The 25,583-nt window shown below is 51.9% G+C and overlaps 3 protein-coding genes across 6 annotated transcripts in view; 2 read left to right on the top strand and 1 right to left on the bottom strand.

Annotated features, from left to right (window-relative positions):
• The window catches only part of LOC133350534 (cadherin-related family member 1-like), a 28,466-nt gene extending 14,211 nt beyond the window's left edge, over positions 1–14,255 (top strand). For 2 of the 3 annotated variants that reach the window (XM_061564911.1, XM_061564910.1), the window contains exons 13-17: positions 646–810; positions 1,543–1,610; positions 2,526–2,754; positions 2,928–3,182; positions 13,297–14,255. In XM_061564911.1, the coding sequence (XP_061420895.1) occupies positions 646–810; positions 1,543–1,610; positions 2,526–2,754; positions 2,928–3,182; positions 13,297–13,956 (1,377 nt within the window). In that variant the 3' untranslated portion in view covers positions 13,957–14,255. Of the gene's footprint in view, positions 1–645; positions 811–1,542; positions 1,611–2,525; positions 2,755–2,927; positions 3,183–4,180; positions 9,312–13,296 lie in introns of those variants that run through there. The other variant, XM_061564912.1, reaches the window with a different exon arrangement.
• A 2,704-nt stretch (positions 14,256–16,959) lies between these two features.
• Positions 16,960–25,583, top strand: part of LOC133350536 (leucine-rich repeat, immunoglobulin-like domain and transmembrane domain-containing protein 2) — an 8,882-nt gene continuing 258 nt past the window's right edge. Inside the window, exons 1-5 of one of the 2 annotated variants that reach the window (XM_061564914.1) lie at positions 16,960–17,158; positions 18,444–19,285; positions 21,289–22,026; positions 22,895–23,139; positions 24,470–25,583. The exon at positions 24,470–25,583 is cut by the window's right edge and continues 258 nt beyond it. In XM_061564914.1, the coding sequence (XP_061420898.1) occupies positions 17,034–17,158; positions 18,444–19,285; positions 21,289–22,026; positions 22,895–23,139; positions 24,470–24,604 (2,085 nt within the window). In that variant the 5' untranslated portion in view covers positions 16,960–17,033 and the 3' untranslated portion in view covers positions 24,605–25,583. Of the gene's footprint in view, positions 17,159–18,443; positions 19,286–21,288; positions 22,027–22,894; positions 23,140–24,375 lie in introns of both variants that reach the window. The other variant, XM_061564916.1, reaches the window with a different exon arrangement.
• LOC133350537 (visual pigment-like receptor peropsin) overlaps positions 24,107–25,583 on the bottom strand; it is a 13,291-nt gene continuing 11,814 nt past the window's right edge. The window contains exon 7 of the mRNA XM_061564917.1: positions 24,107–24,267. Coding sequence (XP_061420901.1) covers positions 24,177–24,267 — 91 coding nt within the window. The 3' untranslated portion in view covers positions 24,107–24,176. The remainder of the gene's footprint in view (positions 24,268–25,583) is intronic.

Here is a 25,583-nt window from a genome sequence, read left to right on the forward strand (position 1 = left end):
AATGGGTCAGGGGTTCAATGGGTCGGGGGTCAAATTGGTTAGAGGTTCAATGGGTCAGGGGTTCAATGGGTCGGGGGTCAAATTGGTTAGAGGTTCAATGGGTCAGGGGTTCAATGGGTCGGGCGTCAAATTGGTCAGATGTTCAATGGGTCAGGGGTTCCTTGGGTCAGGTTCAATAGGTCAGGTTCAATGGGTCAGGGGGTCAAATTGGTCAGGGGTTCAATGGATCAGGGGTTCAATGGGTCAGGGGTTCAACGGGTCGGGGGTTCAACTTGTCAGAGGTTGAATCAGACGGGGGTCAGAGACACCGAGACGACGATAATGAAAATTCCTCCAAATGTACGGAGACGAACATCGCCAGATTTTTTAGCGTGTTGCACTAATCGCTGCGCCACCACTCCCTCATCATAGTTGTCATCATCAAATATTAACATCTTATAATTTAACAACCCTTCGTCGATCCACTGCTGGTAATGAAGGGGGGCACCGAGGACCGGTTCAGGTATCACTCGCCGCTAATGCCAGCCATGAACCGGGAGTCCTAAATCATTCAGGCCGCTGGGTTCGTAGCGCGTTGCGCTAGGCATTGCACCCGAGCGCAAGCACTTGTCATTTCAATTTTAAAATCACCAACCGACCGGACAGATCGTGGCGGAGGAGATGGAGACGGTGGAGCGCCGCTCGTCGGCCGTGGAGATCAACATCGACCTCGTGGACATCAACGACAACGTCCCGAGCTTCTCGCGGGATCACTACGTGGCCAAGATCCGGGAGAACTCGCCCGGAGGGTCAATCGTCACCACAGTGCAGGCACGAGAGCTCGCAGCGCACACTTCCCCGACTTGTACACCTGGAGAACCTCCGAATGAAGGCACTGCGCCAACATCAAGTCATCGTTGTTTTCACAAAAATTCGTCAAGCCATCGTGTATCTCCTGCCGAATGAATGTCTCCCCATGCTACCGCAGTAAGTTATCATCATCATCATCTTTATCATTGGTCAGTCTCTATCTCTTGCCGGGTTAAGTCCTCCCATTGTCATCACCAAAGGTCATCATCATCCATTGTCTATCACCGCCATAGGTCATCGCCATTATAATTATTCCCAATAATTGTACCAACTACTGGATGAAGGCATCCTCAGGCCATCAGCATCGTCATCAAAAGCCATGGCCTATCCACTGCTGGATGAAAGCTTCCCCCCATCCTGTCAAGTACATGGCCAATTCAATCAAAATTCTGTTTGCCGTCCATCGACATTGGACAAGTGGGGTTGGTGGATTACACAGAAATGGAGCCATCACGTGAACGAGGTCACACCCTCAGGTCGATAATCTGTCTGCATAAGGCAGTACAGCAAGTCGGATTTCACCAGTCATGTCCCGTGTAGGGTGGGGGGGGGGTTCAGTGTTATCCCTTCGTGTCCATGGGTTTTCTCCACACTGGGTACCTGGGCACGATGACGGTTAACTCACAACGCAATCTCTCTCTCTGTCCTGTTCGCTCTCCCTGTGCTCACCGGCCCGCCTACCCCGCCGTGCAGGCTGTGGACCCAGACTCCGGCAAGTTCGGCAAGATACGATACACGCTGGCGGGCGAGGGGGCTGACATGTGAGTCGCGATGTATTCCGGCAACTCCCCTCCCACGGGAAAAAAACGACAGCTCACAATGCTTATCTTGATTTGTATTCACGGAGCGCCTAAGCTCACGGCGCTTTACGTAGCTTAAAAGCGGTGACACAAAGGGAGTGATTCAGATGGCAAGGGGCATGCAAGGGCCGAGGGATGAGTGACCTTAACAGAGGGCACGTGGGGGTCACGAAAGTTCGGGGGAGGGACGGGACGCAGTGGAGGGGTGAGGGAGGCGGAGGGGAATGGGCGATAAAGGAGACGTGTAGCTTCAGGGGAGAGCTGCGTGTAAACGCGTCGACTCGAGGGGCGTTACATTACTAGTATTATCATCACGATGCAACTCGATACATTTTGGACTTTTAATGCCCTGGGGGGAGATTTACAGGTTTCTTGGGAGCAGATTTGGCGAGCCATTGAACAAAGATGGTCACTGCATTGCTGATATTCAGATGCACTTCTGTGCCCGTCTGGAATGCTCTTCTGGAGCTGTGTACTTTAAAATCATCTAGATTGAAAACTCATTTCCTTAGAACTGATTTTTGTGTGTAGCGAGGCGGCAAGCCGGGCTCTCTCGGTGAACGTTGCCCTGATCCCCCTCAAACCCCCGGGGGGGGGGGTTCGACGGTTCACCGCGGGTTGCCGCACCCATATATTCGGATGAATGTTCATTAATGCGGTCTCAGTGTCTCTGACCCCTCACCCATTGAACCCTTGAACCATTGACCCCTGACCCATTGAACCCCTGAACCATTGAACCCCTGACCCATTGAACCTCTGACCCATTGAACCCCTGCCCCATTGACCCCTGACCCATTGGACCCCTGACCCATTGAACCCCTGAACAATTGAACCCTTATCCCACTGAACCCCTTACCCCACCGCACCCCCCGGCAGGTTCCTGATCCACCCGAGCAAGGGCGTGCTGTACACGCAGCCGTGGGCCGAGCTGGACGCGGAGACGCGGACGCGCCACCACCTGGCGGTGCGCGCCGAGGACGGCGGCGGCCTGTTCGGCATCGCCGAGGTCCTCGTGGCGGTCACCGACGTCAACGAGCACCCGCCGGCGTTCAGCGACAGCGTGCTGGAGGAGGTGATGGTCATCGGCAGGGCGCTGCACATCCTGGTGAGCGACGCGACGGGCGACGCGGGTCGTTGCGACGAGAGAGTTGAGCTGTAACAAAACAAAAAATTTGGCAGACTAACGCCCCACCAGGTCTCGCTGATCCCTTGCGTATCTCACCGACTTCGGCGACAAAAAAAAACCTCGAAACGAAGTCTCTTGGTGGCCGTGCGCAGGCGACGGACGGCGACGCGGAGGCTCCCAACAACGTGGTGCGCTACTCGCTGGAGCGCGCCGAGCCGCTCGACGTCTTCGAGCTGGACACGGCGTCCGGCGAACTGCGCCTGCGGCCGTCCATCCGCTCGCTGGCCGCGCTGCGCAACCTGACGCACCGGCGCGACTGCCGCTGGTCGCTGCTGGTGCAGGCGAAGGACGGCGGCACGCCGGCGTTCAGCAGCACCGCCGTGCTGCGCCTCGACATCACCGAGGAGGTAAGGATGTGTGCGCGTGCGCGCGCGTGCAACGTTGAGCGCGTTGCCCTGGGGACCCGAGTTCGATTCCCGCCCACGGCGATTATCTGAATCGGTCCTGGGTCTCCCCTAGGTCAACCCAGCCTCCAATGAGGAATGTGTAAAGATCGCCAATGGGGAGACAAAGGCGGCCGTGCGTGGTGCTGGTCACACACCCCCTCGTGTGCCGTGCCGGCCTTCATAGGTGCTCCCAAACAGCGCTTGCCCCAACAGCCTGTTAAGGCTACGCGGGGGATCTTCGTCTGTGCGTGTGCGATGGCATGGTACGCTGTCAGCTCGCTGTGCCACGGATGGATGCGGCGACCGTACTTGATCGTGCTGCTCACTGTGGGTTGATGAAGGCAGGGAATATAGCAGTGGTGCATAAGCACAGTTAACAATGCAAGCTCAAAACCATTCGTCAACAACAACAACACTGCCTTAAAACAAAAACAAATCTGCGATTTTTCAGGCAATGGCCATTCATCATAGCACATTGTGTTCTTTGCGCGTGCAACACACACAAACACACGCGTGTGTTGAACTTCTTTCGCACCGTACGTAGCGAACCGTGCTCATCGGAGGTGCACACACACATTCAAGATCCCGATGTTAATTTGCATCAGCGCTCTCTACGTCACGTGGGACGTTCAGCAATCATCGGACGCGTGCAGCGTGCAAGGACCACACGGTGTGCTCTGAAGAAGATCTCATTGCCTGAAACTTCAATGATTGGTTTATCTTGATTTCATCTTTTAAAGCCACAGTGTTGCTGACGAGTGCGTAAAGTCGCTTGAAGTTCGGTCAAATAACCCCGCATCCGTAACCAAACCCAGCACAAGGCGGGGGGAGAAGGGGCGGGGGGGGGGGGATGAGGAGGCCCTCATCCAGCAGTGGAGTGACAGAAACGCGTGCCGCGCACGTACAAAGTCCGGGACTCTGTAACCCGTGGCGCCGGGGACACCGCGAACCCTTCGCAGATCAAGGAGCGGGTCCTCACGTACGTGCTGGGCCTAAAGCACCGGCCCTGGGCTCTCGTCGCCATCTGCATGGGCAGCGCCGCCGCGCTGGTGGCCGTGACGGCGCTGATCTCCGGCGCCACGTACTGGCGCAGCGTCAAGCGCTCGCGCGTTCACCCGGAGGGGCGCAAGCGGGTGGTCGTCATCAGGAGGAGGAGGATGAGCGGGCAGACGACCTCACGAGACGGCGCGCAGACACCGCCGCCAGAGCCACCCGCGCCGCCGTCGTCGCCGCCGTAGGAGTCGCGACAGTTGGACGTGACCCTCCTCCGTACCTCCCTCCAGCCAGCAAACCTTTTTTTCCTCTTCGTCTTCTAACACAGGATGAAATCCGCCCCGATCGTCGCGACGCACTGCGGCTCGTCGAGGTTGTGCCGATTCGCTTCGGTTGAAGTGAAAATGCGGTCCTTGCACGCTGCACGCGCCTGATGATTGCTCGGCGTCCCACGTGACGCGGGAGAGTGCTGATGCGATTCGAGGTCGAGGATCTTGTGTGTGCACGTGTTCCACGCGATGTCGGGAGCTCGTGTTCAAAGTACGAGGCATTGGGTGTATTGATGCGTGTTTCACGTCGCAGAGCACTAACGCAAATTAACATAATAGGTGACCTTTCGGGCAACGGCCCTTCTTCACAGCAAACAGAGAGGCCAAAGAGACGGAGTAACTCTGCCTCTCTTTAAGGCCGTGTTATTGACGAATGTGTTGAGTTTTGTAGTCGTTAATGTTGCAGGTGCATTACCACGTGATTTGTTTCAAATTAAGATAGAGATCGTGGATGAGTGTGTGTGTGGGGAGCGCTCGTGTAGCGGTTAGCGCGCTGCGCTACGAACCCGGCGACCCGGGTTCGATTCCCGCTCACGGCCAACACCAGTGGCGATTATATCTGAACCGGTCCTGGGCCTCCCCTAGGTCGACTCAGCCTCAAACGAGTTTCTGGTGTGGTGTAAAAACATCGCCACTGGGGATACAAAGGCTGCCGGGTGTGGTGCTAGCCACTCCACCCCCTGATGTGCCGTGCCGGCCTCAATAGGTGCTCGCTAAAACACCACTTGCCCTAACAGTCTGTTCAAGGCTACACGTGGGATCTTTGTCAGGCACAAAGATCGTGCGTGCATGTGATCCTCATGGCGGTGTCCCGGGATACCCAAATAATATTAAATGGCCGAGGCAATTAAATGTTATTTCTGGGACACAATTTTTTTCCAGGGGTGTACTTCACTCCGCGACTGGGGTACCAATCAATCCGAAATCAGTGCCACTCCGCGATGTCGAAATGCTAAACATTAGCGTAACAAAATCCGTTATCGAAAATTTCAACTTTGAATAGTGCATCATGTACAGCTCGTCGAGATAAGTCGACTGCCGCATCGCCGACCATCAACAGACTAAAATCGACTGCGTCACGGACATCGTTCGAGAGCCAGGGCACAATGGTTCCCCGAGGTACCGCCATAAGGTTCATATCACGCGGTACGTGATTAGGTATCACCAGGCGCGACTTAACATTGAGATTCGAACCGAGTGAATTGCCTTCAATCACGAGACAATTAAACTCCAGGCAGCTTCTCGAACGTCACACCCCCACGGATGGCGGCACATATAACTGGCAATGAATTACACATCGTCAATTCCATCCGCCTACTCTACATTACTCTGAACAATGACTCTACCCGTTTGTAACAATTTAATCCTCCTATAACTTTCTGGGCAAATATTTGTTCGTAGGTTATTACGTTTCCCCGGTGATATCCATCCTCGTGCATGGGCTCGTGACGATTAATTGATCGAATTATTATATTTAATTGATCGACTTTGATCAATTGATCGACTGATATTGTTCATTTCATCAATTGATCGACTTTGATCAATTGATCTACTTTTTAAGAAAAATGATCAATAGATCAACTGATATTGTTGAATTGATCGATTTGATCAGTTGATCGACTGAAATTGTTTGATTGATCGACGTTGATCAGTTGCTCGTGTTTGATCAATTGATCGACTGATATTGTTTTGTACGCACGGATGGCACGTGCGTAAGAATCTAGATGTTAGAACAGCCGCGGCGTAGGGCACACTAACATAGAGCGCCCTTCACAACAACTTTGTCATGGAGCGTGTAAACACAACACTGCGTCAATACAATTTGAACAATTTGAGATGCACAGCATCGTCGTGAGTATACGCAGCTCAACATACATGAAAGGGATACGCGCATGATGATGAGTCAGAGCGATGAGAATAGGAGAAAAACGATACCATATGGGGGTAGAGACAAGACCAAGCCGTACAGACGAAACACAAATGCCATAGCCGGGCTCAAGTGACAGCTGTGTTATGGAGGGAAATCCCACGCGTTGATGTTGTTGAGTAAATGCAGTTGTTTTTAAATAATGTAATTATTATGTAAATATGCACGTTTCAGGTTCACGTGTTGCTGAAACAAAGTTGTAGGGTGTTTTTTTATATTAGAGTTATTATTGTTGTTGTCATCATTTCTGGCGTTAATGAACGTGTTCAAATAATCTCGTTATAGTTTGTAAGTGCAACTTTAGAACCCATATAATATTTACACGAACTGTACAGTACAAACTGTACACTCTATACAGTAGGCACTGTACGCGATCTACAGTGCACATATACTGTACGCAATCTACAGTATGTGTGCACTGTACATGGTCTACAAGTGAGGGTTGTGCTGGAGAGAAAAACACTTGATCATTCAAGCCGGGTCTATCCGGGTCGGCACACCACATCGAGTATACCAGTGACATCACGTATAACTCGCGACACAGGGACTCCTCTACTTGCAAACATTTGACTTACGAACTTTCGCAGATACGAACAATTAGTCCGTATGGCCAGTTTCCTGTTCGGACCGAGAGTCGTAAGTTCAACCGCCGTGCAATAGATTGCGGTGGTGGCATCTACATCTGTAGAACGTGAAGGACCAGTGACATCTACATCTGCAGAACATGAAGAACCAGTGGCATCTCCATCTGCAGAACGTGAAGAACCAGTGGCATCTCCATCAGCAGAACATGAAGAACCAGTGGCATCTATATTTTCAGAACATGAAGTTCAGTGGCATCTACATTTGCAGAACATGAAGAACCAGTGGCATCTACATCTGCAGAACGTGATAAAGAAGTGGCATCTACATCTTCAGAACGTGAAGGATCCAGTGGCATCTACATCTGTAGAACGTGAAGAACCAGTAGCATCTAGATCTGCAGAACATGAAGAACCAGTGGCATCTACATCTGCAGAACGTGAAGAACCAGTGGCATCTCCATCAGCAGAACATGAAGATCTAGTGGCATCTATATTTGCAGAACATGGAGTTCAGTGACATCTACATCTGCAGAACGTGAAAAAGAAGTGGCATCTACATCTGCAGAACGTGAAGAACCAGTGGCATCTACATCAGCAGAACGTGAAGAACCAGTGTCATCTACATCAGCAGAACGTGAAGAACCAGTGGCATCTCCATCAGCAGAACATGAAGAACCAGTGGCATCTATATTTGCAGAACATGAAGTTCAGTGGCATCTACATCTGCAGGACGTGAAGAACCAGTGGCATCTTCATCTACAGAACGTGAAGAATCAGTGGCATCTACATCTGTGGAACGTGAAGAACCAGTGGCATCTACATCTACAGGAGATTATACAACTTTTAAAGCCATTCCCCGTGTTTAGTGCACACGCCGTACAACATGTTTGGAATCGACGAGAGTAAAGTTGAACTTACGAACAAACCTACTTACGAACAGACCTGTTGAACCTAACTCATTCGTAAGTAGAGGAGTCTCTTATATTAAACTAACCCATGCTAACTAGCTTCATTGGAACACTTAACTCATCGTAGCTTTACTCAAAACACTTCACGCAGGATTTGCGTTCTTGCAGCATCTCCCCACGGAGGACCGAATCTCAGTCAACTTTTTTATCCACTCAATCTGCCAACTCTCAACTGAAAACTATACTTTCTGCAAAACGCGATTTCTTGGCTATCAATTAGTGTTTTTCTTCTCATGGGACACCCCTCAAATATATAAAAGACTAACGTGTCGAGCAATGGCCCTTTTGCAGAGCAGAGCTTTTTCCCTTGTAAGTAGGTGTCAATGGTGGCGAGATGTTAACTTCCTCGCCAGGTGTACAGGGGTCGTGGGTTTGACCCCGATCCTGACAGCTGCTGTGTATTTTTGAGTTTGCATGTCCTCTCTCTCCGTTGTCACGTTGATTTTTCTCCGGGTCCTCCGGTGTTCCCCTCCACATTTAGAATCGGCATCACGCGTTTAGAATATTTGGCTGCTCCAAATGTCCACGTGACGGTGAGCCATCATTTGTGATAGCGAGGTCACTTCTGAGAAAGAGCTACGTGGCTCAGTGGGCCTTGGTAAAATAACAAAATAATAGTTTAGTTTCGTGACGAATGTGGGAGTGTTTTCTTCTCAATTTGTTGTTTTAACAAAGTCAGAAAACACTTTGAGGGGCTGCTCTGCCGGATGCAGCACGCTCTGCTTAACATTTTATGGAGCTGAAAAAAAACCCCACAAATGAATCTTCTGAACGAGGGCCATTACCCATAAAATGTTATCCTATATAAGTCCACGGCAGTGACCGCGTCCACGTTAATCGTTGTAATTGTTCCGCTTGTTTACTGGGGAACCCCCAACGGAGGTCTAAAGACGATTGATTATTTTAGGAGCATCCTGTAACGTTTTTTTTTACGCTATAAGAGGTGTGTGGTGTTGCTGCTCCTGCTTCTGCTGATGTGTAGTCCACGTTGAGTAATTCGCTGGTATAATTTTCAGCAATGGGGATGTTTGTCCAATGGCAGCGTTGCACTGTATGATTTTTCTTGAGATTATTGCGCACGAAATTTTTATCTTTTCAAGATGGTTTAAGTTGTCGAGTCGACACCGACTCCCGGTTCGTCCCAAAACCATCGGCTCGAGTCGCACGGAAACTCACGCCGCGACTCGCCGCCGCTGTCGGGGTCTACGGAAGAAATAAAACAAATCAACATCGTGGCGTTTTGGTACCCGCAACATACAGACCATCCATAAATGACGTCACGCACCTGCGGGGGGGGGGGTCAGACATTTGTGACGATGTGTGACGAGGGGGGGGGGGGGTGAGAAATGTGACGTCACATCAAAATGCGCAACTTTAAATAATTATAGACGACACGTTCTACTTAATTAAATAGACGTTTTAATAAATGTTTTCTCCTACAACATCAGAGTGCAGCGCCACATTAAATACGCACTACAATGACAGTAGTTTAAAGCGATTTGAAGCATCTTTTATTTTCAAAATGGAAATGTTTTTTTTGGGGTGGGCAGAGCTTTGTGACGTCATATTTGAGGCGGGGGGGTCTGACTTTTTGTGACGCCGTCCAAAATCGCGTGACGTCATTTATGGACGGCCCCATAGCAGCATCGCGCACACATACCACGGACATACAAAGAGCTCTCGTGCAGCCGTAAAGATTGCCGCTGGGTGAGTGGTATTAGCGAGCACCTATTAAGTCATTCATGAATTCCGGCACGGCGCACGAAGAAAGTGGTGTGGCGCACACTACTCTCTGCCGCCTTTGTCTCCCCCATCGTGCTCATGTCCACTCAACATTACCAGGAATCAACCCAAACGGAGACCCAGGATCGGCTCGGATATCACTCACCACCGATGTTAGCCGTGGCCGGGAATCGAACTTAGATGTGGCGTGAACCGACCTCTCACACGCGCGCGCCCACACACGCCACTCGCCCACATGAACACACAACGAAGACAAAGATCCCCCATATAGCCTTCACAGACTGTAGAAACAAGCGCTTATGGACACACACGTTGCCCATCTCACAGAAGCTATTCACCAGAGCAGCAGTGATTACTGGTTTAAATATATAATTGGAAAAAAGCATATGTTAATAGCTCAGCTTATTGGAGAGTATATTGAGTACATTGATTATATTGATGTAGTTTATACCTAGTTTTTTCACATCGGTTTATTGTATGGTAGTAGGGTAGAAGCAGTTCTTTAGCGTCAATATGCTAAATTCCTCTGTTGATATGTAAACTTCTTTGTCAAGGCGCTCTGCTCCTCCCACCCAGCTTGTGTTGTGGCCGAAACGTCGTGAGAATTGTATTATTTTATTATTTCCCTTCTACGTGACTTTACCGAAAGATCCAAGAATAAGATTTTAAGCACTTTGAAATGATAATAAAATTGAGCAGAGGCGCAGCTGTTAGCGCACTGCACTGTGGACTCTTCAAACTGACTTTGTTCGATTCTCGATCACAGCTAACATCAGTGGCGAGTGATACCTCAACCAGTCCTGCGACCCTTTACACACTGACCAGCAGGGTGAAGTATGGTCAAACAACCCCCAAGACCGACTCGGCGAGGGGAGGACTTCACTCAGCAGTAGATTGACAAGAAGAGCTGTGAATTAAGTCATAATTTAAGAACAAAACATTGGATAAGTGTCATCACAATCGACACTTGTTCGTCTTTGATGTTTCATGTATCTTGATGTTTAGTTCATCATTTAACGATGTCCATAATATTTGTTGTGCAGTCCTCTTACGCTATGTATCTACATATATTACGACAATGTTACATCCCACTTTGTCAATCCACTGCTGGATGAAGGCTTCTCTTGCTCTGTGCGTCAGTCGTCACGTGGTTGGACCATGCACCACCGCGCTGATCGGTGCGGATTGGTGATGGAGAGGGTCCAGCATCCGAATCGGAAATCACTCACCAATGAGGTCTGCCGTGACCAAGAATGCAACTCGCGTCACCGGCTTTCTCTCTACAGACCCGACAACCATAGCGTCACCCACCCGCCCCCTAGATGAACTCATCAAAACATGTGGATTGGGCCAGGCATTCAAAACGGGAACCTTCTTAAAATAAACTGGAAAAAAGTATTGTGACTCAGTTGAGGCTTCCCTCCTGGGTAAACAAAACATAATCACAAAGAGGATTGCTGTTGCGTATAAGCCTCATCATTCAGTAGCCAGAAACTCCAATCACTAATGCAGCTGTTTGTTTTAAGCGCATTGCTCGGTGTTCTGAAAGAGAGAACAGACTGCGCTGGGATTAGGGCTTGATCTGTGAGAACGTCTTCTGTAGAGAGCTGCCCCATGCAATGACGTGTCGTCCTACTATGCGCAGGATCAAAGTTGTGGGGGGGTTTATTTACGTAAAACTACTTTTGTCTAAATGCATTTCACTCGAGCTCAACGGCGTCTAGTGCTGAGATGAATACATTCCCTTTGTGGACCTCTCGCAGTCTCACATCACCCCGTGTTAAAATAACGACCCGCGGAAGGTGACATCACAGAACTACCGCTGAATGTCGGTAGCGTCGCTGCTGCAGCGGACTCGACGTGTTACACAGAAGCTGTCTGTGTAAGCCTCACGGGCTTTGCATAGAATCTTCACATGGAGCGGTGGCGCATTGGTTAGCGCACTGGACCCTGTGAGCTGAGTTCACTTCCCGGCCACGGCTAACATCCGCAGCGAGTGATATCTGAACCGATTCTGGGCCCCACACACCTCCCATCCCACTTCACGAACCCGCACTGACCAGAGTGGTGAAGTATGGCCAAACAACCCCCACGGCCTACGCGGTGTTCTAGAGCCCTTCATCCAGCAGTGAATTGACAAAGGGTCGTCAACTAAACCCAAGTCGAGTACTGCCGGTGTGTTTACAAGCCAATGCTGAAGCACTTATATGGGACGATCCCCTCGCTGTCTGCTGCCGTGCGAGTGCCGTGGCTCACCTTGCGACAGACTCACACGTGGCAGCCGAACGGATTTTATTGGCCAACAACCACGACAAATTTACACCATTGGAACCTCATTTGCCAGTAAAAAATATGATAATTGTTTTTTTACCCTTCTATCTGGCAACAAAACTGACACCTTTTTTAAAAGGAGTCATGTTTACATAGACCACAATACCTGCAGTCATAAGAGTAAAGGGTAAAAAAAACAATTATCATATTTTTTACTGGCAAATGAGGTTCCAATGGTGTAAATGCTTACCCCGAGCTCTCATACTCTGATGGTGCATTGTCTTTGAGTTGTGCGCCTTTTGGCGTCATCTGGTCCAACCCATGTGAGACTAGGCTCTAAGGAAAGCTGTCTCGGGTGTGGACCAATCAACTTCAAGGACAGTGCACATTATCAGAGTTATGTTTTTTGTTTGCATTATGACTGCAGGTATTGTGGTCTATGTAAACACGACTCCTTGTAAAAAAGGTGTCAGTTTTGTTGCCAGATAGAAGGGTAAAAAAACAATTATCAACCACGACAAAGTTTGGCAATCGTGGCATTGTTCGCACCATTAACGACCGCAGCTCATCAGATTCTGTTTTTTTGCGACTGTTCAAACAGAGTCCAACCCAAACAAAAAACAAAACCACCGCCACTCGTTGCTCCGTCATTTCCCACTGTCACCCGAACTCGGGGCTTAAGTTCAGCTGGAAGAGTCCAAAACGCTGCTCCGGGATTATCTGTTGCGTCCTCAGCCACATCAATCTCCTCGTCTGATCTCGTCCTAAACCAACTCGCGGCATTTACATTCCCATAAACATTTTTATTCCTTTAAATATATTTTCCTGTAACAGTACAGGTTGCTTAAAAAAATGTGAACACTTACATGGGACTATCGTTTTTAATGGAAAAAGAACGGATAATACGCTGTAATATGATAACAAATGCATGTTAATGGCTTCACAAAGTCAAAGAGTCTGCACTTGTTCGCCATCATTGTCAACAAACGCCCGGATTTATCTCCAGGTGGCCTCCAGAGCCGGGAGGCACATTTCTCGTGGTATCGTTGCAAATTCTCAGAAGTGTTCACATTTTTTTGAAGAACCCCGTACACTCTTAGAAATACCGTGAGTCGGTTGAGTACAAAAGCAGGCTTGCCTTGCACTCCAGTGGTAGTGCCTTATGCCGGTGATATCTCCTCCGAGCCAACTCGGCAGCACAGCCTTCCAGGAAGTACCGAGCGAGACACATTAAGCCTGTTGACCGCACTCGTTCCTCAGAGCTGGAGCGAATTCAGCGCCCTGCGCTCCATCGTTCACCGCGACAACCCCATGCGGGCACTGGGCGTGCTGGCGGGCCTCGCCGCCTTCCTCGTGGCTCTCACCGCCCTCATCTCCACCGCCGCCTACTGCCGCAACAAGAAGTCCAACCGCATCGCGCCGCAGAGACGACGCCTCGTCGTCGCCTCGACAGCCGCGGCCGCGGCGGCTGGCGGCCGCGTCCCCGCGGCGGGCGGCCGGGGCCGGCGCGGCGCACGCGTGCGGGCGGCCGTCCTGCAGCGCCACCGCCGCCGCCAAGACGCCGGCGCGCTCGCCCGCCGGGCCGACTCGGGGCAACCGTCCTCCACCACTCCCCCCGTGGGTGACCCCCCGTGCCCGGACTCCGACGCGAATGCGGGAGCCGCGGGGACTCCCGGCGGTGGCGGCGTGGGGGCTGTGTCCGCGCCGCCGAAGCCGCCGCTGCTGCCGGGAGCCTCCGCTCGCCCCTTGACGGTCACGGGGAGGTCGCTCCTGCCGGGGCATCCGTGCGGGGGGCAGCCCCCTCCGTTTAGGTCGACGGGAGGGTCACGTGGGGTCGGCGCCGAGGGGGCCAGTGTGAGCCCCCCACTCGTGGCGGAGCTCAAACAACGTCTCGCGTTCAGGGCCCGGTACCATAAATGATTTGGCGAAGATTTGTTTGACGTGAACGTATAGAATAAATGCCATCCATTTTCAAGCTACCGATGGGTGACGTCCTCCCCCCCCCTACCCACGCCATCTCAGCCATAGGGTGTGTTTTTTTGCGTGACCACGCTTCGTCGGCACTAAATGTCATACCAATGTAAGGTAACATCGTACACCGGCGGTAAATACACGAGTGGCGCATTCTACAGAGGAGTTCGTGCAGGGATGTGTAGACGGCAAAGGCATAATGAAAAACAAAACATTCGCAGTGTCTGAAACAATGCGTTGAGGTCCTCTTGGGGGCCGTCCATAAATGACGTCACGCACCTGGGGGGGGGGGGGGTCAGACATTTGTGACGATGTGTGACGAGGGGGGGGGGGGTTGAGAAATCTGACGTCACATCGAAATGCGTACAATGACAATAGTTTAAAGCTATTTGAAGCATGTTTTATTTGGGGGAGGGGGCAGAGCTTTGTGACGTCATATTTGAGGGGGGGTCTGACTTTTTGTGACGCCGTGTGACGAGGGGGGGGGGGGGTCAAAAATCGTCCAAAATCGCGTGACGTCATTTATGGACGGCCCCTTGCCTTCGGTCACCATAAAAATAAATTTGAACAACTGTTAACGACTGACTGGCAGCCCGTGACAAAGACAACTGTGGACCGGTTTCATTCTCACTAAGACTCATCAGCACAGTATACCCACCGATGCTCATTGCTGCAAAGTCTGCCTCTGAGAGCCATGTACCTGGCATGATCACTCCCACACAGTAAGGCCCCAATTAGCTTTGCTAATGCCAACAATAATCAATATCTGAAAACTACGAGAAATGCGCATCATCACAAGAGTACAGCTGGGAAATGATAAGAGCACCCTAAAGAGCACAAGGCCGTCGTGCGATCTTGAGAGGCGGTGATTTCCTCGTCCCATCCTTCTTAACGAGTGCCAAATCTGTCCTGTTAGTGTTGGTGGAAAGTTGCTCAACATAAGTCATTCAGGCACACATGGGCAGCAGTAGGCAATGATGCCCAGATGTACTGATGAGTCTCAACGGAGATGAAGCCACGATCACAGTCCACATGTCCTGATGCTGTCTAACTTACAAATGCCACAATGTCAGTTTTTCTCAGCTGCTGGTGGTCATCAGAAGGCATGGCGTTCTGGGATGTTTTGTTTTCTGCTGAAGATACATATTCGATTATACAGTATTGTCCTTGATTATCAAACATCATGAAATGCATTAATGAATTATGGTGATGAATAAATTTTACATTCCATGTCTATTACAAATAAACTATCGTGAGTGGCGTGAGTACACGAGTGATGTAAATCCGAGTGATGTTCAACACAGCCGAGAAAGAGCTGACATTTGGCACATATATAGAGTGCTGCTGTTCAGTCTACATCAGTGACATGAAAATTCGTGATCTGGTTCCATCTGTGAAGGATGTGATACCTGACATGCAATACCCCGGTGTCTACAAACTAAGCTGTGTCTGCGGCAGCAGTTACATTGGGAAACTAAGCGACATGTCTCGGACCGTGTTCGTGAACACAAGGCAGATCTGAAACACGGTAGGACCAATACCTCAACCGTGGCTGATCATTGTTTTAACGAGGTGGGCACACACGAAATTTATTTTGCCAAGACGAAGGTACTCTGCAAACCCACTGGCTATCAGCAAAGATTCGTTAATGAAGCCATCCAGATATATAAACGCATACACAATTTCAACCGAGAAGATGGGTACAAACTGAGCAATCATTGGAAGGACGGTATTAACCAGTTTAGGTTATAACTGGATGTGATCCCTTCCTACCTACCAATGTTAGCAGTTATTTTCAACTCTCTGAGTTACATTCACTCACACAGCCACCGTTAGCTGTGTTAGTAGATGGCGGCTTGCCATCCTTTTCCACCTCCAAGTGGAGATGGCTCATTCCGAGCTCTCTCCGAGCTTTCATTTACAAGCATCTCTCAACCTTTGTAAACAGCTCTTTCATTGGTGTAGACCTACTGCCGGTTACGGAGACCTCTCCTACATTAACATTAGCTGCCCCGCCCATCTCTCAACCTTTATAAACAGCCTGCTTCAGCAGCTTTCCTCCTCGTTTTTCACCTGATGATGATGGCTTGTATTTCGATTGAAACATCGTGATATGGTTATTATTATTTTTATCTACGTGGCTTTACCGAAAGACCCACAGAATATCTACATCAGTAGTTATTCTTCACCTGGGGTGCACGCACCCCCTGGGGGTGCGAGATGCCTTTTCTGGGGGTGCAACACGTGGCCAGATTTTTTTAGAAGGTAAATAATCGAAACACAAATTAAGCACGGACACGTAAGTACAACTTTGTTTCATCAAACCCTACGTGTGTTATTAACATTGTCCACTTTTTAGCGATTGAGAACCAAAGGGATGCAAGGCTGAAGTCAATGTTAAGAACCACTGCTCTACACTAACCACGACAGTACAAAACTATCCCCAGGACATCAACCGTATTCGGGTGAAGCAGTGGTGGCGCAGTTGCTCAATAAACCCGGTGACCTGAGTTCGATACCCGCAGCCAAAGATATGTGATCCGATTCTTGGATTCCCCTCCCCTCTCTCTATATCCCCCGCTGCACCAACACTAAGTGCCCGGCAAATTAAAGTCTTGGTCAAACAACCCGTATGACCGGGTTGGGGAGTAAACATTCGCCCAGAGCTGTGGAGCTGCTAAGGTTGTGCTGCTTGCATGGGTACCGTCTGGTGACAGCTGGCGGGCTTCCTGCAGCTTTTGGCTAATCAGGCATTAGCACGAATGTCATTAACCTGCAGGGGGAGAGATATTATTAGGCCTAACGCACCAGTATGCAATGCGGCCTTAAGCCGATTAGGAGGTTACCGAATTGAGGGCGACTCGGCTGCGTCCTTGAGCGAGGCAGAGAGACGGAGGAGGAGGAGGAGCGAGACACAGAGGCGCCGGAGGAAGACAGCGGGAGACACAGCGAGACCGAAGGAGACGTGACACGCATGTGCACGTTTTGAAATACTGAGACAAGGAGAACGAAGCAAAGTGTGAGTCATGGAGGACGCCACGATGCTACTGGCGCTGCTGATGCTGGGCGTCTCTGCTGGGCGCCTCGGTGGTTCCGTGGTGAACGACACCTGCCTGCTGGGATGCACCTGCACCAGCGAGGCCGCCGACAGGTGTGGCGCGCACACGATGCAGTCCATCACTCGCACCTGCAGGAGTCGTTGACTCGCAGCGAGACCCAGAGACTCGCACGGACGCCGAGAGACGCGCGTCGACTTGAGCGGACACTTCTTCACTCGTATGACCGGGGGACGTTGATCGTCATTGTATGTACGCTTACTTGTGCGTCGAACTTCTTTCGCACCGTACGTAGCCAACCACGCTAATCGGAGGTCGGTGGGTGACTTAGTGAACGGCTTTAGGACTAGCCTCACGGTGATTATCTGAAATGTTGCCCGCGAATGATCGGATGGTCGACTGTTTCATACATAGACTGACATGGAGGTTCATAAACTCACATCGGTATCAATGCACTCACACACACAACCATAGACTGGCATGGATATCCACAAACTTACAACATTTAGCATATTTTATTGTGGGGAGTTGATCAGCAATGTTCATTGTGGAGCTCGGTGGGTGAGCAAGTGGATGGCTTCAGGAGTAGCCTCGTGGAAACAATCTGAAATAATGCTGGCGAATGATGTAAGCGGGCAGTGGCGTTAAGGGCCATCAGGTTGGTGACTGCATCGAACTGCGGGCTGGAGATTCACAATTGTCCATCAGTATCGGAGATGACTGCATCCTTCCGTGCGATGTTCTAATGAAAGATTAGATCCAGACCATTGCGGTGTGAGTTGAAACCGGGAGGTTGTTTTTCTTACATTTTTTTCATGGTCTTCCGTTAAAATGTTTGGCATCTATTGGGTACGGCATTTTCATACATTCGACTTGTCATGAGTGAAGGCATTTTATGTATATTCTCGGGTCTTTCGGTAAATTCACGAAGATAGGTTCAAAGAAAATTAATAAAAAATAACTGAAAACCACGACGTTTCGATCGCAACGGAAGCGGTGGTCTTCAGTGTGTTTCGCACTTACTTTTCTGTAAGTGCGAACCACACTGCACCGTCGTAAGAGGAGACTTCAAGGCAAAGCCAAATCAAAGGGGCAGAGGTGAGTGGAGGATTTTAGTTAAAATTCGTAGCACTGCCTTACAACACGAACATGAAGGGTCGAGGCCAGTCCACTGGAACACGCAGAGAGACGGAGAGAGAAAGAGAGAGATCAGTCCGAATTTCGTGGATCATAGTCGGGGTCTCCATAACACACGTTTGGGGCAAGTGCTGTCAGCGAGTAGAGCGCCTACGAAGGCCGCTAGGGCACACGAGGGGGTGGGTGGCCAAACACCACGCACCGCCACACACAGACGCTGGCATTGTCTTCCTCCCCGGGCAGGACCATCCTCTGCATGGCGTTCAAGGACCGGCGCATCCCAGCTTGGCTGCCGGCCGACGTGACCAAACTCCGCGTGGAGAACTCCCCTCTGGCCGAGATCCCGAACCAGGCCTTCTCCTCCGCCCCGGACCTGCACTCGCTGTGGCTCAACTTCAACAACATCACGCTCATCGAGGCCGGCGGTCTGGAGGGTCTGGGCCGCCTCGAAGAGCTGCGGCTACGCGGCAACCGCCTGCGCAGCCTGCCCTGGACCGCGTTCCGCCACACGCCGCGACTCCGTCTCCTGGACCTGCGGCTCAACCGCCTGGACGCGCTCCCAGAGCACGCGCTGAGATTCCTCAGCGGCCTCGCGTATCTCGACCTCTCCTCCAACAAGCTGAGCGTGGCTTCCAGCGCCGTCTTTGCGGAGTGGCCCGTCAAAGCCGCGCCGGTGGCCGGGGTCGGTGGCGGCGCGGGCGGTGCCGGTGGTGGTGCCGACGGCGTCTCCAGCAGCGTTAGCGAAAGTGGCGGCGGCGGCGGTAGCAGCGTCGTGCTGGCTCTGCATGACAACCCGTGGATGTGCGACTGTCGCCTGCGCGGGTTGGTGGAGTTCGTGCGTGAAGCGCGCCCGCCCGTCATCCTCATGAACTCTTACATCACGTGCGCGGGCCCCGAGCTGCGCGCGGGACTCTTCTTCCATGACCTGCGCCTGAGTCCGTGCGCGAGGCCCTTCGTCTCCCTGGACAAGGGCAACGCGACCGTGGCCGTGGGCCGAGAGGTGTCGGTGCGATGCACGGCCACGGGCAGGCCACTGCCCACCGTGGCCTGGAGCTACCAGACGACAAACACGCGCCGCCTGCAGGGTGGGTACACATGCTGGGACGCCGCGGTGGCCTGGAGATGTTGCCTACATCGCCTGGTGTACAGGAGCGCGTGGGTTCGATCTCAACCCCGACGACGCCTGCATATTTGTCGCCTGATGAAGCTAGTTGTAATTGCTGGTGAAACGTCGTACTCAGATTGTAAATGTTGTGGCTTTGGTCTGCAACACACCGGTGTGCTGTACTAGTGACGAATTGGCATTTTCTGTTTAAGTGACAAACCTTACTAGTTGGCTATATCCGGTGGCGGCGGGTTTAACAACACATTTATATATTTACGTGATCTTAACCAAAAAACCTGTCTTATGGATGTATATTTGGACTTTACATGTTCTCCCCGTGGTCACGTGGATTTCTCTCCGGGTCCTCCAGTTTTTCCCCTCCACATTTACGTTTAAAGTCAATGGTGATGCCACTTCGTTGAGCTATCATTTGTGTTCAGGTCGCTTCTGAAAAAGAGCGATATAGCTCAGTGGGCCTTACCCGGTAAAACACAAAATAGTTTAGTTGCATAGTTTGTGTGTATGTCACGTTGTGTACACACCTATATATGTTATAAAAAGAAGAGCCATTGCCCAAAACGTCGTTTATAATATACTAGTCTTTTGCCCGTCCAAGGACGGGTGTATTGCAGTGAATCTGAAACTTGCAAGCGAAAAGCAGACCGCGACGTGATATTCATTGTATCAATGCGTGTGCAATGTGTAAGAGCGCGGTGACACAGACTTATTTAATTAAAAGTTTATAATCCCGTGTTCATCACGACGTACTTTTTACTTCGATGTCTCAACAGCGTTACGGAGATCACGTGACGTGAGGGTTTTGCCTTTGTACAAGGCATCATGTTTGCAATAACCACAACACAAGCAGTCAAAATGCAAACAAAAAGAAACAACTCTGATAATGATATGCACTGTCCCTGAAGGCGTACGCCTTTTGGCGTCATCTGGTCCAACACCAGGTGAGACTAGGCTCTAAGAAAAGCTGTCTCGGGTGTGGACCAATCAACTTCAAGGACAGTGCATATCATTATCAGAGTTGTTTCTTTTTGTTTGCATTTTGACTACTTGTGTTGTGGTTATTGCAAACATGATGCCTTGTATAAAGGTGGTAGTTTTTGTACCAGTTGAAAGGGTAAAAACCTATTACTATATTTTGCCACTGGTAAAGGAGGTCTCATAGTGTAAATTGTTTTTATTTACATAGCAATTATTTTTTTTATAGCAATATATTGAGGGGGACATTTTGAGCATATTTGAATATATTGGGGGTGATGTTTCCCACCCCCCCCCCCAATATATTATAATTACGGCCTTGTGCCACACACACGGCAGGCACCAGACCCCCCGACACCCCCAAGATCGTGATGTGCGCGGCGATTCTGCGCGGCCAATAGGGGGAGGTCGCGCGCGCTGTTTTGGTGACTTCGCTCGGGACGGGGAAAGGTGGCGGCGATCCCGTGGGCCCCTTCCCCACCACCACTGCCTGCTGGCTGTTGCCCGGCTACGAAGGCGTTTGTCAGTTGCTGTTCTTAAATAAGATACCCACAACCCCCATCTCCTCCGCATCCATCCATCGTTCCCTGGCTCACTTCATCCGTCTGTCCTGTCCACGCGCCCGTCCGCCCTTGTCCGCCTTCCACCATCCGTCCGTCAGCGTCTCTTTTTTTAAATTATATCCGTTCATCTATCCCCGTTTTGCCCATCCGTCCATCCTCCGATTTGCACGGTTGGCTACGTACGGCGCGAAAGAAGCTCGACATACAACATGCAGGGGTTTAAAGTCAAATTGGTTTCCACTCATGAACCAGTGGTGGAATTTCCATATTTCAGTGGCGAGTGAGAGTTTGTCCAAAGGACACCCACTGTCGATTTTCCATATCAAATAAAAATAATTCGAAGTTTAACACCCGTCCTGTCTGTGCACCCGTCTCCCCTCCACCCGCGCATCTCTCCATCCACCCCCGCCCTTCACTCTACCCGCAGCCTCCGTTGTGCAGGCGGACGAGGAGACGCTGCTGTCCACGCTGCGGGTCGCGCCCGTGCTCCCGTCGGACGCGGGTCGCTACACGTGCTCCGCCTCCAGCTTCGCGGGCGACGCGTGGGCCGGCTTCTCCCTCACCGTGGCCGTGGCCCCCCGCAAGGACGGGCCGCCGGCCCCGCCGGCCCCTCCGGACCCTCCGCCCGCGAGGAGGTCGCGTCTGGACCACCGCGGCCACCTCGGCCCCGCAGGCAGAACGCGCCTGGACCTGCGCGTGTCCAAGCAGGGCGCGCGCGCCGTCACCCTCACCTGGACCTGCGTCAGAATCGGTGGCGGCTTCGACGACGGCTCCGGCGACGAACACGAGGACGTCTGGTTCTCTCTCCACTACGGCCCGGCGGACTCGCCCACCAAGGAGCTGGTGTACATCGGGCCGGGCGTGAGCACGTACTCGCTCAGCGACCTGCGGCCAGTGAGCAAGTACGAGGCGTGCGTGCTGGTGCGCGACGCGGCGCCGGCGTCGCGCCACGGCCAGTGCGTGACGTTCGTGACGGGCAGCGAGGAGTCGAGCGAGATGGAGCAGCGCGAGAAGCTCATCCACGTGGTGGTGGTCGTGAGCGCCATGCTGCTCATCGTGCCCGCGGGCATCTTCGCGTGCACGTGGGACGCGCGCGCACCTGGCTGCTCGTGCTGCGGCCGGAGGTCGCTCAGCACGGGGGTCAACCACGCGCAGAGTCGCATGGGTGAGCGGAGGTCGGGGGGGGGGTGGGAAGGTGCCTGTGTTGCGAGATGTTAACTACCTCGCCTGGTTTGCAAGAGGTCGTGGGTTCGATCTCGACCCTGACGCCTGTATATTTGGAGTTTGCGTGCGTCTCTCCGGGTCCTCTGGTTTTTCCTTCCACATTTAGAATCAACGTGCGTTTAGAGTAATTGACTGCTATACATTTCCACGTGATGACAAGCCACTTCGTTGAGCTATTTTTTGTGTCCAGGTCGCTTCTAAAAAAAGAGCTGTATAGCTCAGTGGGCCTTACCTGCTAAAATAAAAAGTCAAAAAATTGTAAACAAAAAAAATCTAAAGGTGGCAACCCAGGCAGGGGGTAACCCAGGCAGGTGGTAACCCAGGCAGGGGGTAACCCAGGCAGTTGGTAACCCAGGCAGGTGGTAACCCAGGCAGGTGGTAACCCAGGCAGGTGGTAACACCACCCTTCTAGGTTTGACCGGAACAGTCCTGCAATTGGCATCTATCTTCACGTGGTCACGGTATTTGGTTTGTAACGAGATCTGGTGCGGGGCATTGTGTCGAATTGTTCGACGTATGTATGCACGTGTGTATGTTAAACTTCTTTTGCACCGTATGGAGGCAAACGTGCTCATCGGATGTGACGTGGAGTCCACGTGAATCACTCGGTGTTTGTGTGTGTGGTGCATCGGCCAGTCATCTCAGTCAGTCAACCCATGGCACCTGGGTCTGTGCCGTGACCTCCTGCCAGCCGGCGTTCGACACTTCACGTGGCCTTAACGTGCACACAGCCTGGCACAAGCGCCGTGGTGACATCACTGCCACTTAGTGGCGAACGTCGGTTGCTGTTGTTGTCTCGTCCACGACAGGCGATGGTGGTGTGGGAAAGAGCGGCATACGCAAGATGAAGAAGACACGCGGGGCACGCTGGAGTCGGGACGAGGAGGAGGGTGATGGAGGAAGAGGAGGTGGAGGAGGAGGAAACAGTGGAGGAGTAGGAGGCACGGCGATAGAAGCCAACGCGATCCCCTTCGACAGCCTGCAAGCGGCGAGCGACACGGAGCTCTGCCGCAAGGAACACGTCGAGCAGACGCTGGAAGGAGGCAGAACCAAGGTGAGCCGCAGGGCCAGTGCTGACCTCTACTGATAAAACTCATTCAAGGCTGAGTCGACCTAGGGGGGAGGACATGTTCTCCGATACCAGCCGTGGCCGGGAATCGAACTCGCTTAGCACCAGGTAATAGCGCGGTGTGGCAGAGAGCGCCCCGCTTACACATCGTTGAGCAGAGGGCATTGGCAGGAATAATTACTCCGGCCTCGGCGGGGCGCTGTGCAGATGGGAAGGAGAGGGGACATGGAGAACGAAAGAGAGACACGCGGGAAGATAACTCACCGTACTTACATCCACCTCCTAGCCACCACCTTGCAGCCCAGCGGCTTTGGGAATATCGCAAAACTCCCGCGATCCACCAAACCTTGGCCGCAAACGCTGCATCATGCCCGGTAAAGGAATCTTGAAACTCGATGATAATCTCCGCTGCGGCTGCGCTGCACGGGTTTGTTACCGCGCGCCGTTCGGCATGATGCCCGACGTCTCGGTCCGCGTGATGTGAGCTTTGTCAGGAACTGAAGAAGCTCCCAGCACTCATCTTGATTTGAAGCTTTAGTGACTGCAGGAACCCATACTCTCTGGTTCTTTCGGTAAAGTCACGTAGATAGACAAAATAATAATAGAACAGGACGTTTCGGTCGCGACACAAGCGTCCGTCATCAGGTGACTTTACCGAAAGAACCAGAGAGTAAGCTCCCAGCACGTTAAGCGGAAACGTCGGACGACAAGCCGAAAATCACGTTGGTACAACCAGCAATGCTCATTGTGATTACCGTCACCTGCACCGCTACTTTTTCACTCCCATCTATAGCGAGGAGCCGAGGACCCTAATTCTGGTGCGTGAAGTATTCGCGACGCAATCCGTGTTCGAATTCGCCAACGCGAGATTTATTTTGACTCGGGACAGACGCCGCGTGGTGCCACGATTTTGCGAGGCCGCACGTCCCGAACGTTTGGAGCGGTGGGCGAGAGAGGCGGCGGCGGCGGCGTCGGTGAGCGTTGGCGTCAATGTGTCTCTCTCTCCCCGCCTGGGCGCGTGCTCACGATACCGTCTTGACGCCAGTGGCTTCCCGCAGAGTGAACTCTTGATAGTTCTGACAGCGGAGAAGCGACGCCATGGCTTTACGGAACCTGCGTGCAAACAAACACGTAAACGCGCGCACGTGTAGATTCGCACAGAGTGATGTCACATCATCATCATCATTATCGTCATCATTGATCGTCATGATTTGTCCACAGTTGGATGGAGGCCATTGGCTGTAACTACATTATCAGCTCGGGGGGAGCGGGGATCTTTGAGGTGGGGGCCCCAAAATTTGATTTGTCTCTCAAGATGGTTGTCGAGGGAGACTCAACTCGTAGCTGTGGCCACCAGCGGGAGGGCCAATGCACCCCCTGCATGCCCCACGCTCGTTATGCTGCTGGTGGAGGCACGCCCAAGGCTTCATCTCACGGCCGTGGGACGTGACAATCCCACCCAACTCCGACGTCGCGAGAGCCAATTTCATCGCCGCGTCTCCGGGGAGCCATGCGTGGTCCCTCCGTTGGTGCTGACGTTCATCTCGGCCACCGCCATCCACCTCCGGGCAGCGTGTCCCGCCCAGGTCCACGTTCGCTCAACAGTCAACACGTGCGTATGAACCCCTGTGCCGTGTCACACTCTTGCTGCATGGACAGTCTGTTCTCCTATAACGCCTGTTTTCATCACGCGATGGATGTATTCAGGGAACACGTTTTTTTGAATATATATAACGAATTTGATATAACGCGGTCGAGTGAGCGGAACTACGTCGCGCGAGTTGGAATACGCGGTTTGTACGGCTGCCTTGGCGTCACGTGACACGAGACGGGATGCTGCTGGATGCTTCGAGGCGCTGCCCACGCGCCCCTTTGTTCAGCCTGCGTACGCATCGCACGCGTTATCGCGGACTGTGCTTGACCCCATCTAATATATATATGATTTATTATAACGCGATTTTTCCATCACACGTCGTGTTCTTCAGGAACACAGCAACTACCGCGTTATAGGAGAACAGGCCGTATGTGTATGTATTTGTACGTACTCCATTTTGTCTCTTCACGAATACGTTACGCAAGTCAGTCGGTTACCCTTTACCGAACCAGTGCTGGATCGTCGCCTCTCCACACCGTGCCGGCCGTGGGGGTTGTTTGACCATACTTCACTCGCGCTGGCCAAGGCGGGCTGGAGAGTGAGCGGCCCAGCACTGGTTCGTATGTACGGAGGTTGAACTTCTTTCGCACCGTACGCAGCCGACCGTGCTAGTGATATGACTCACCACGGATGTTAAGCCGTGGCTGAGAATCATACTCAGGTCATCGGGTTCTTGGTGCAGTGCGCTAACCCTCCAACACGGGCACACACCCACCCCCATCAACACACAAAGACAAAGATCCCCCGTACATGATTAACGACTGTTGGGTCAAGT

This window comes from Lethenteron reissneri, chromosome 34 (genome assembly GCF_015708825.2).
Source record: "Lethenteron reissneri isolate LAM-NWPU_2019-01 chromosome 34, ASM1570882v1, whole genome shotgun sequence".
Taxonomy (NCBI): domain Eukaryota; kingdom Metazoa; phylum Chordata; class Hyperoartia; order Petromyzontiformes; family Petromyzontidae; genus Lethenteron; species Lethenteron reissneri.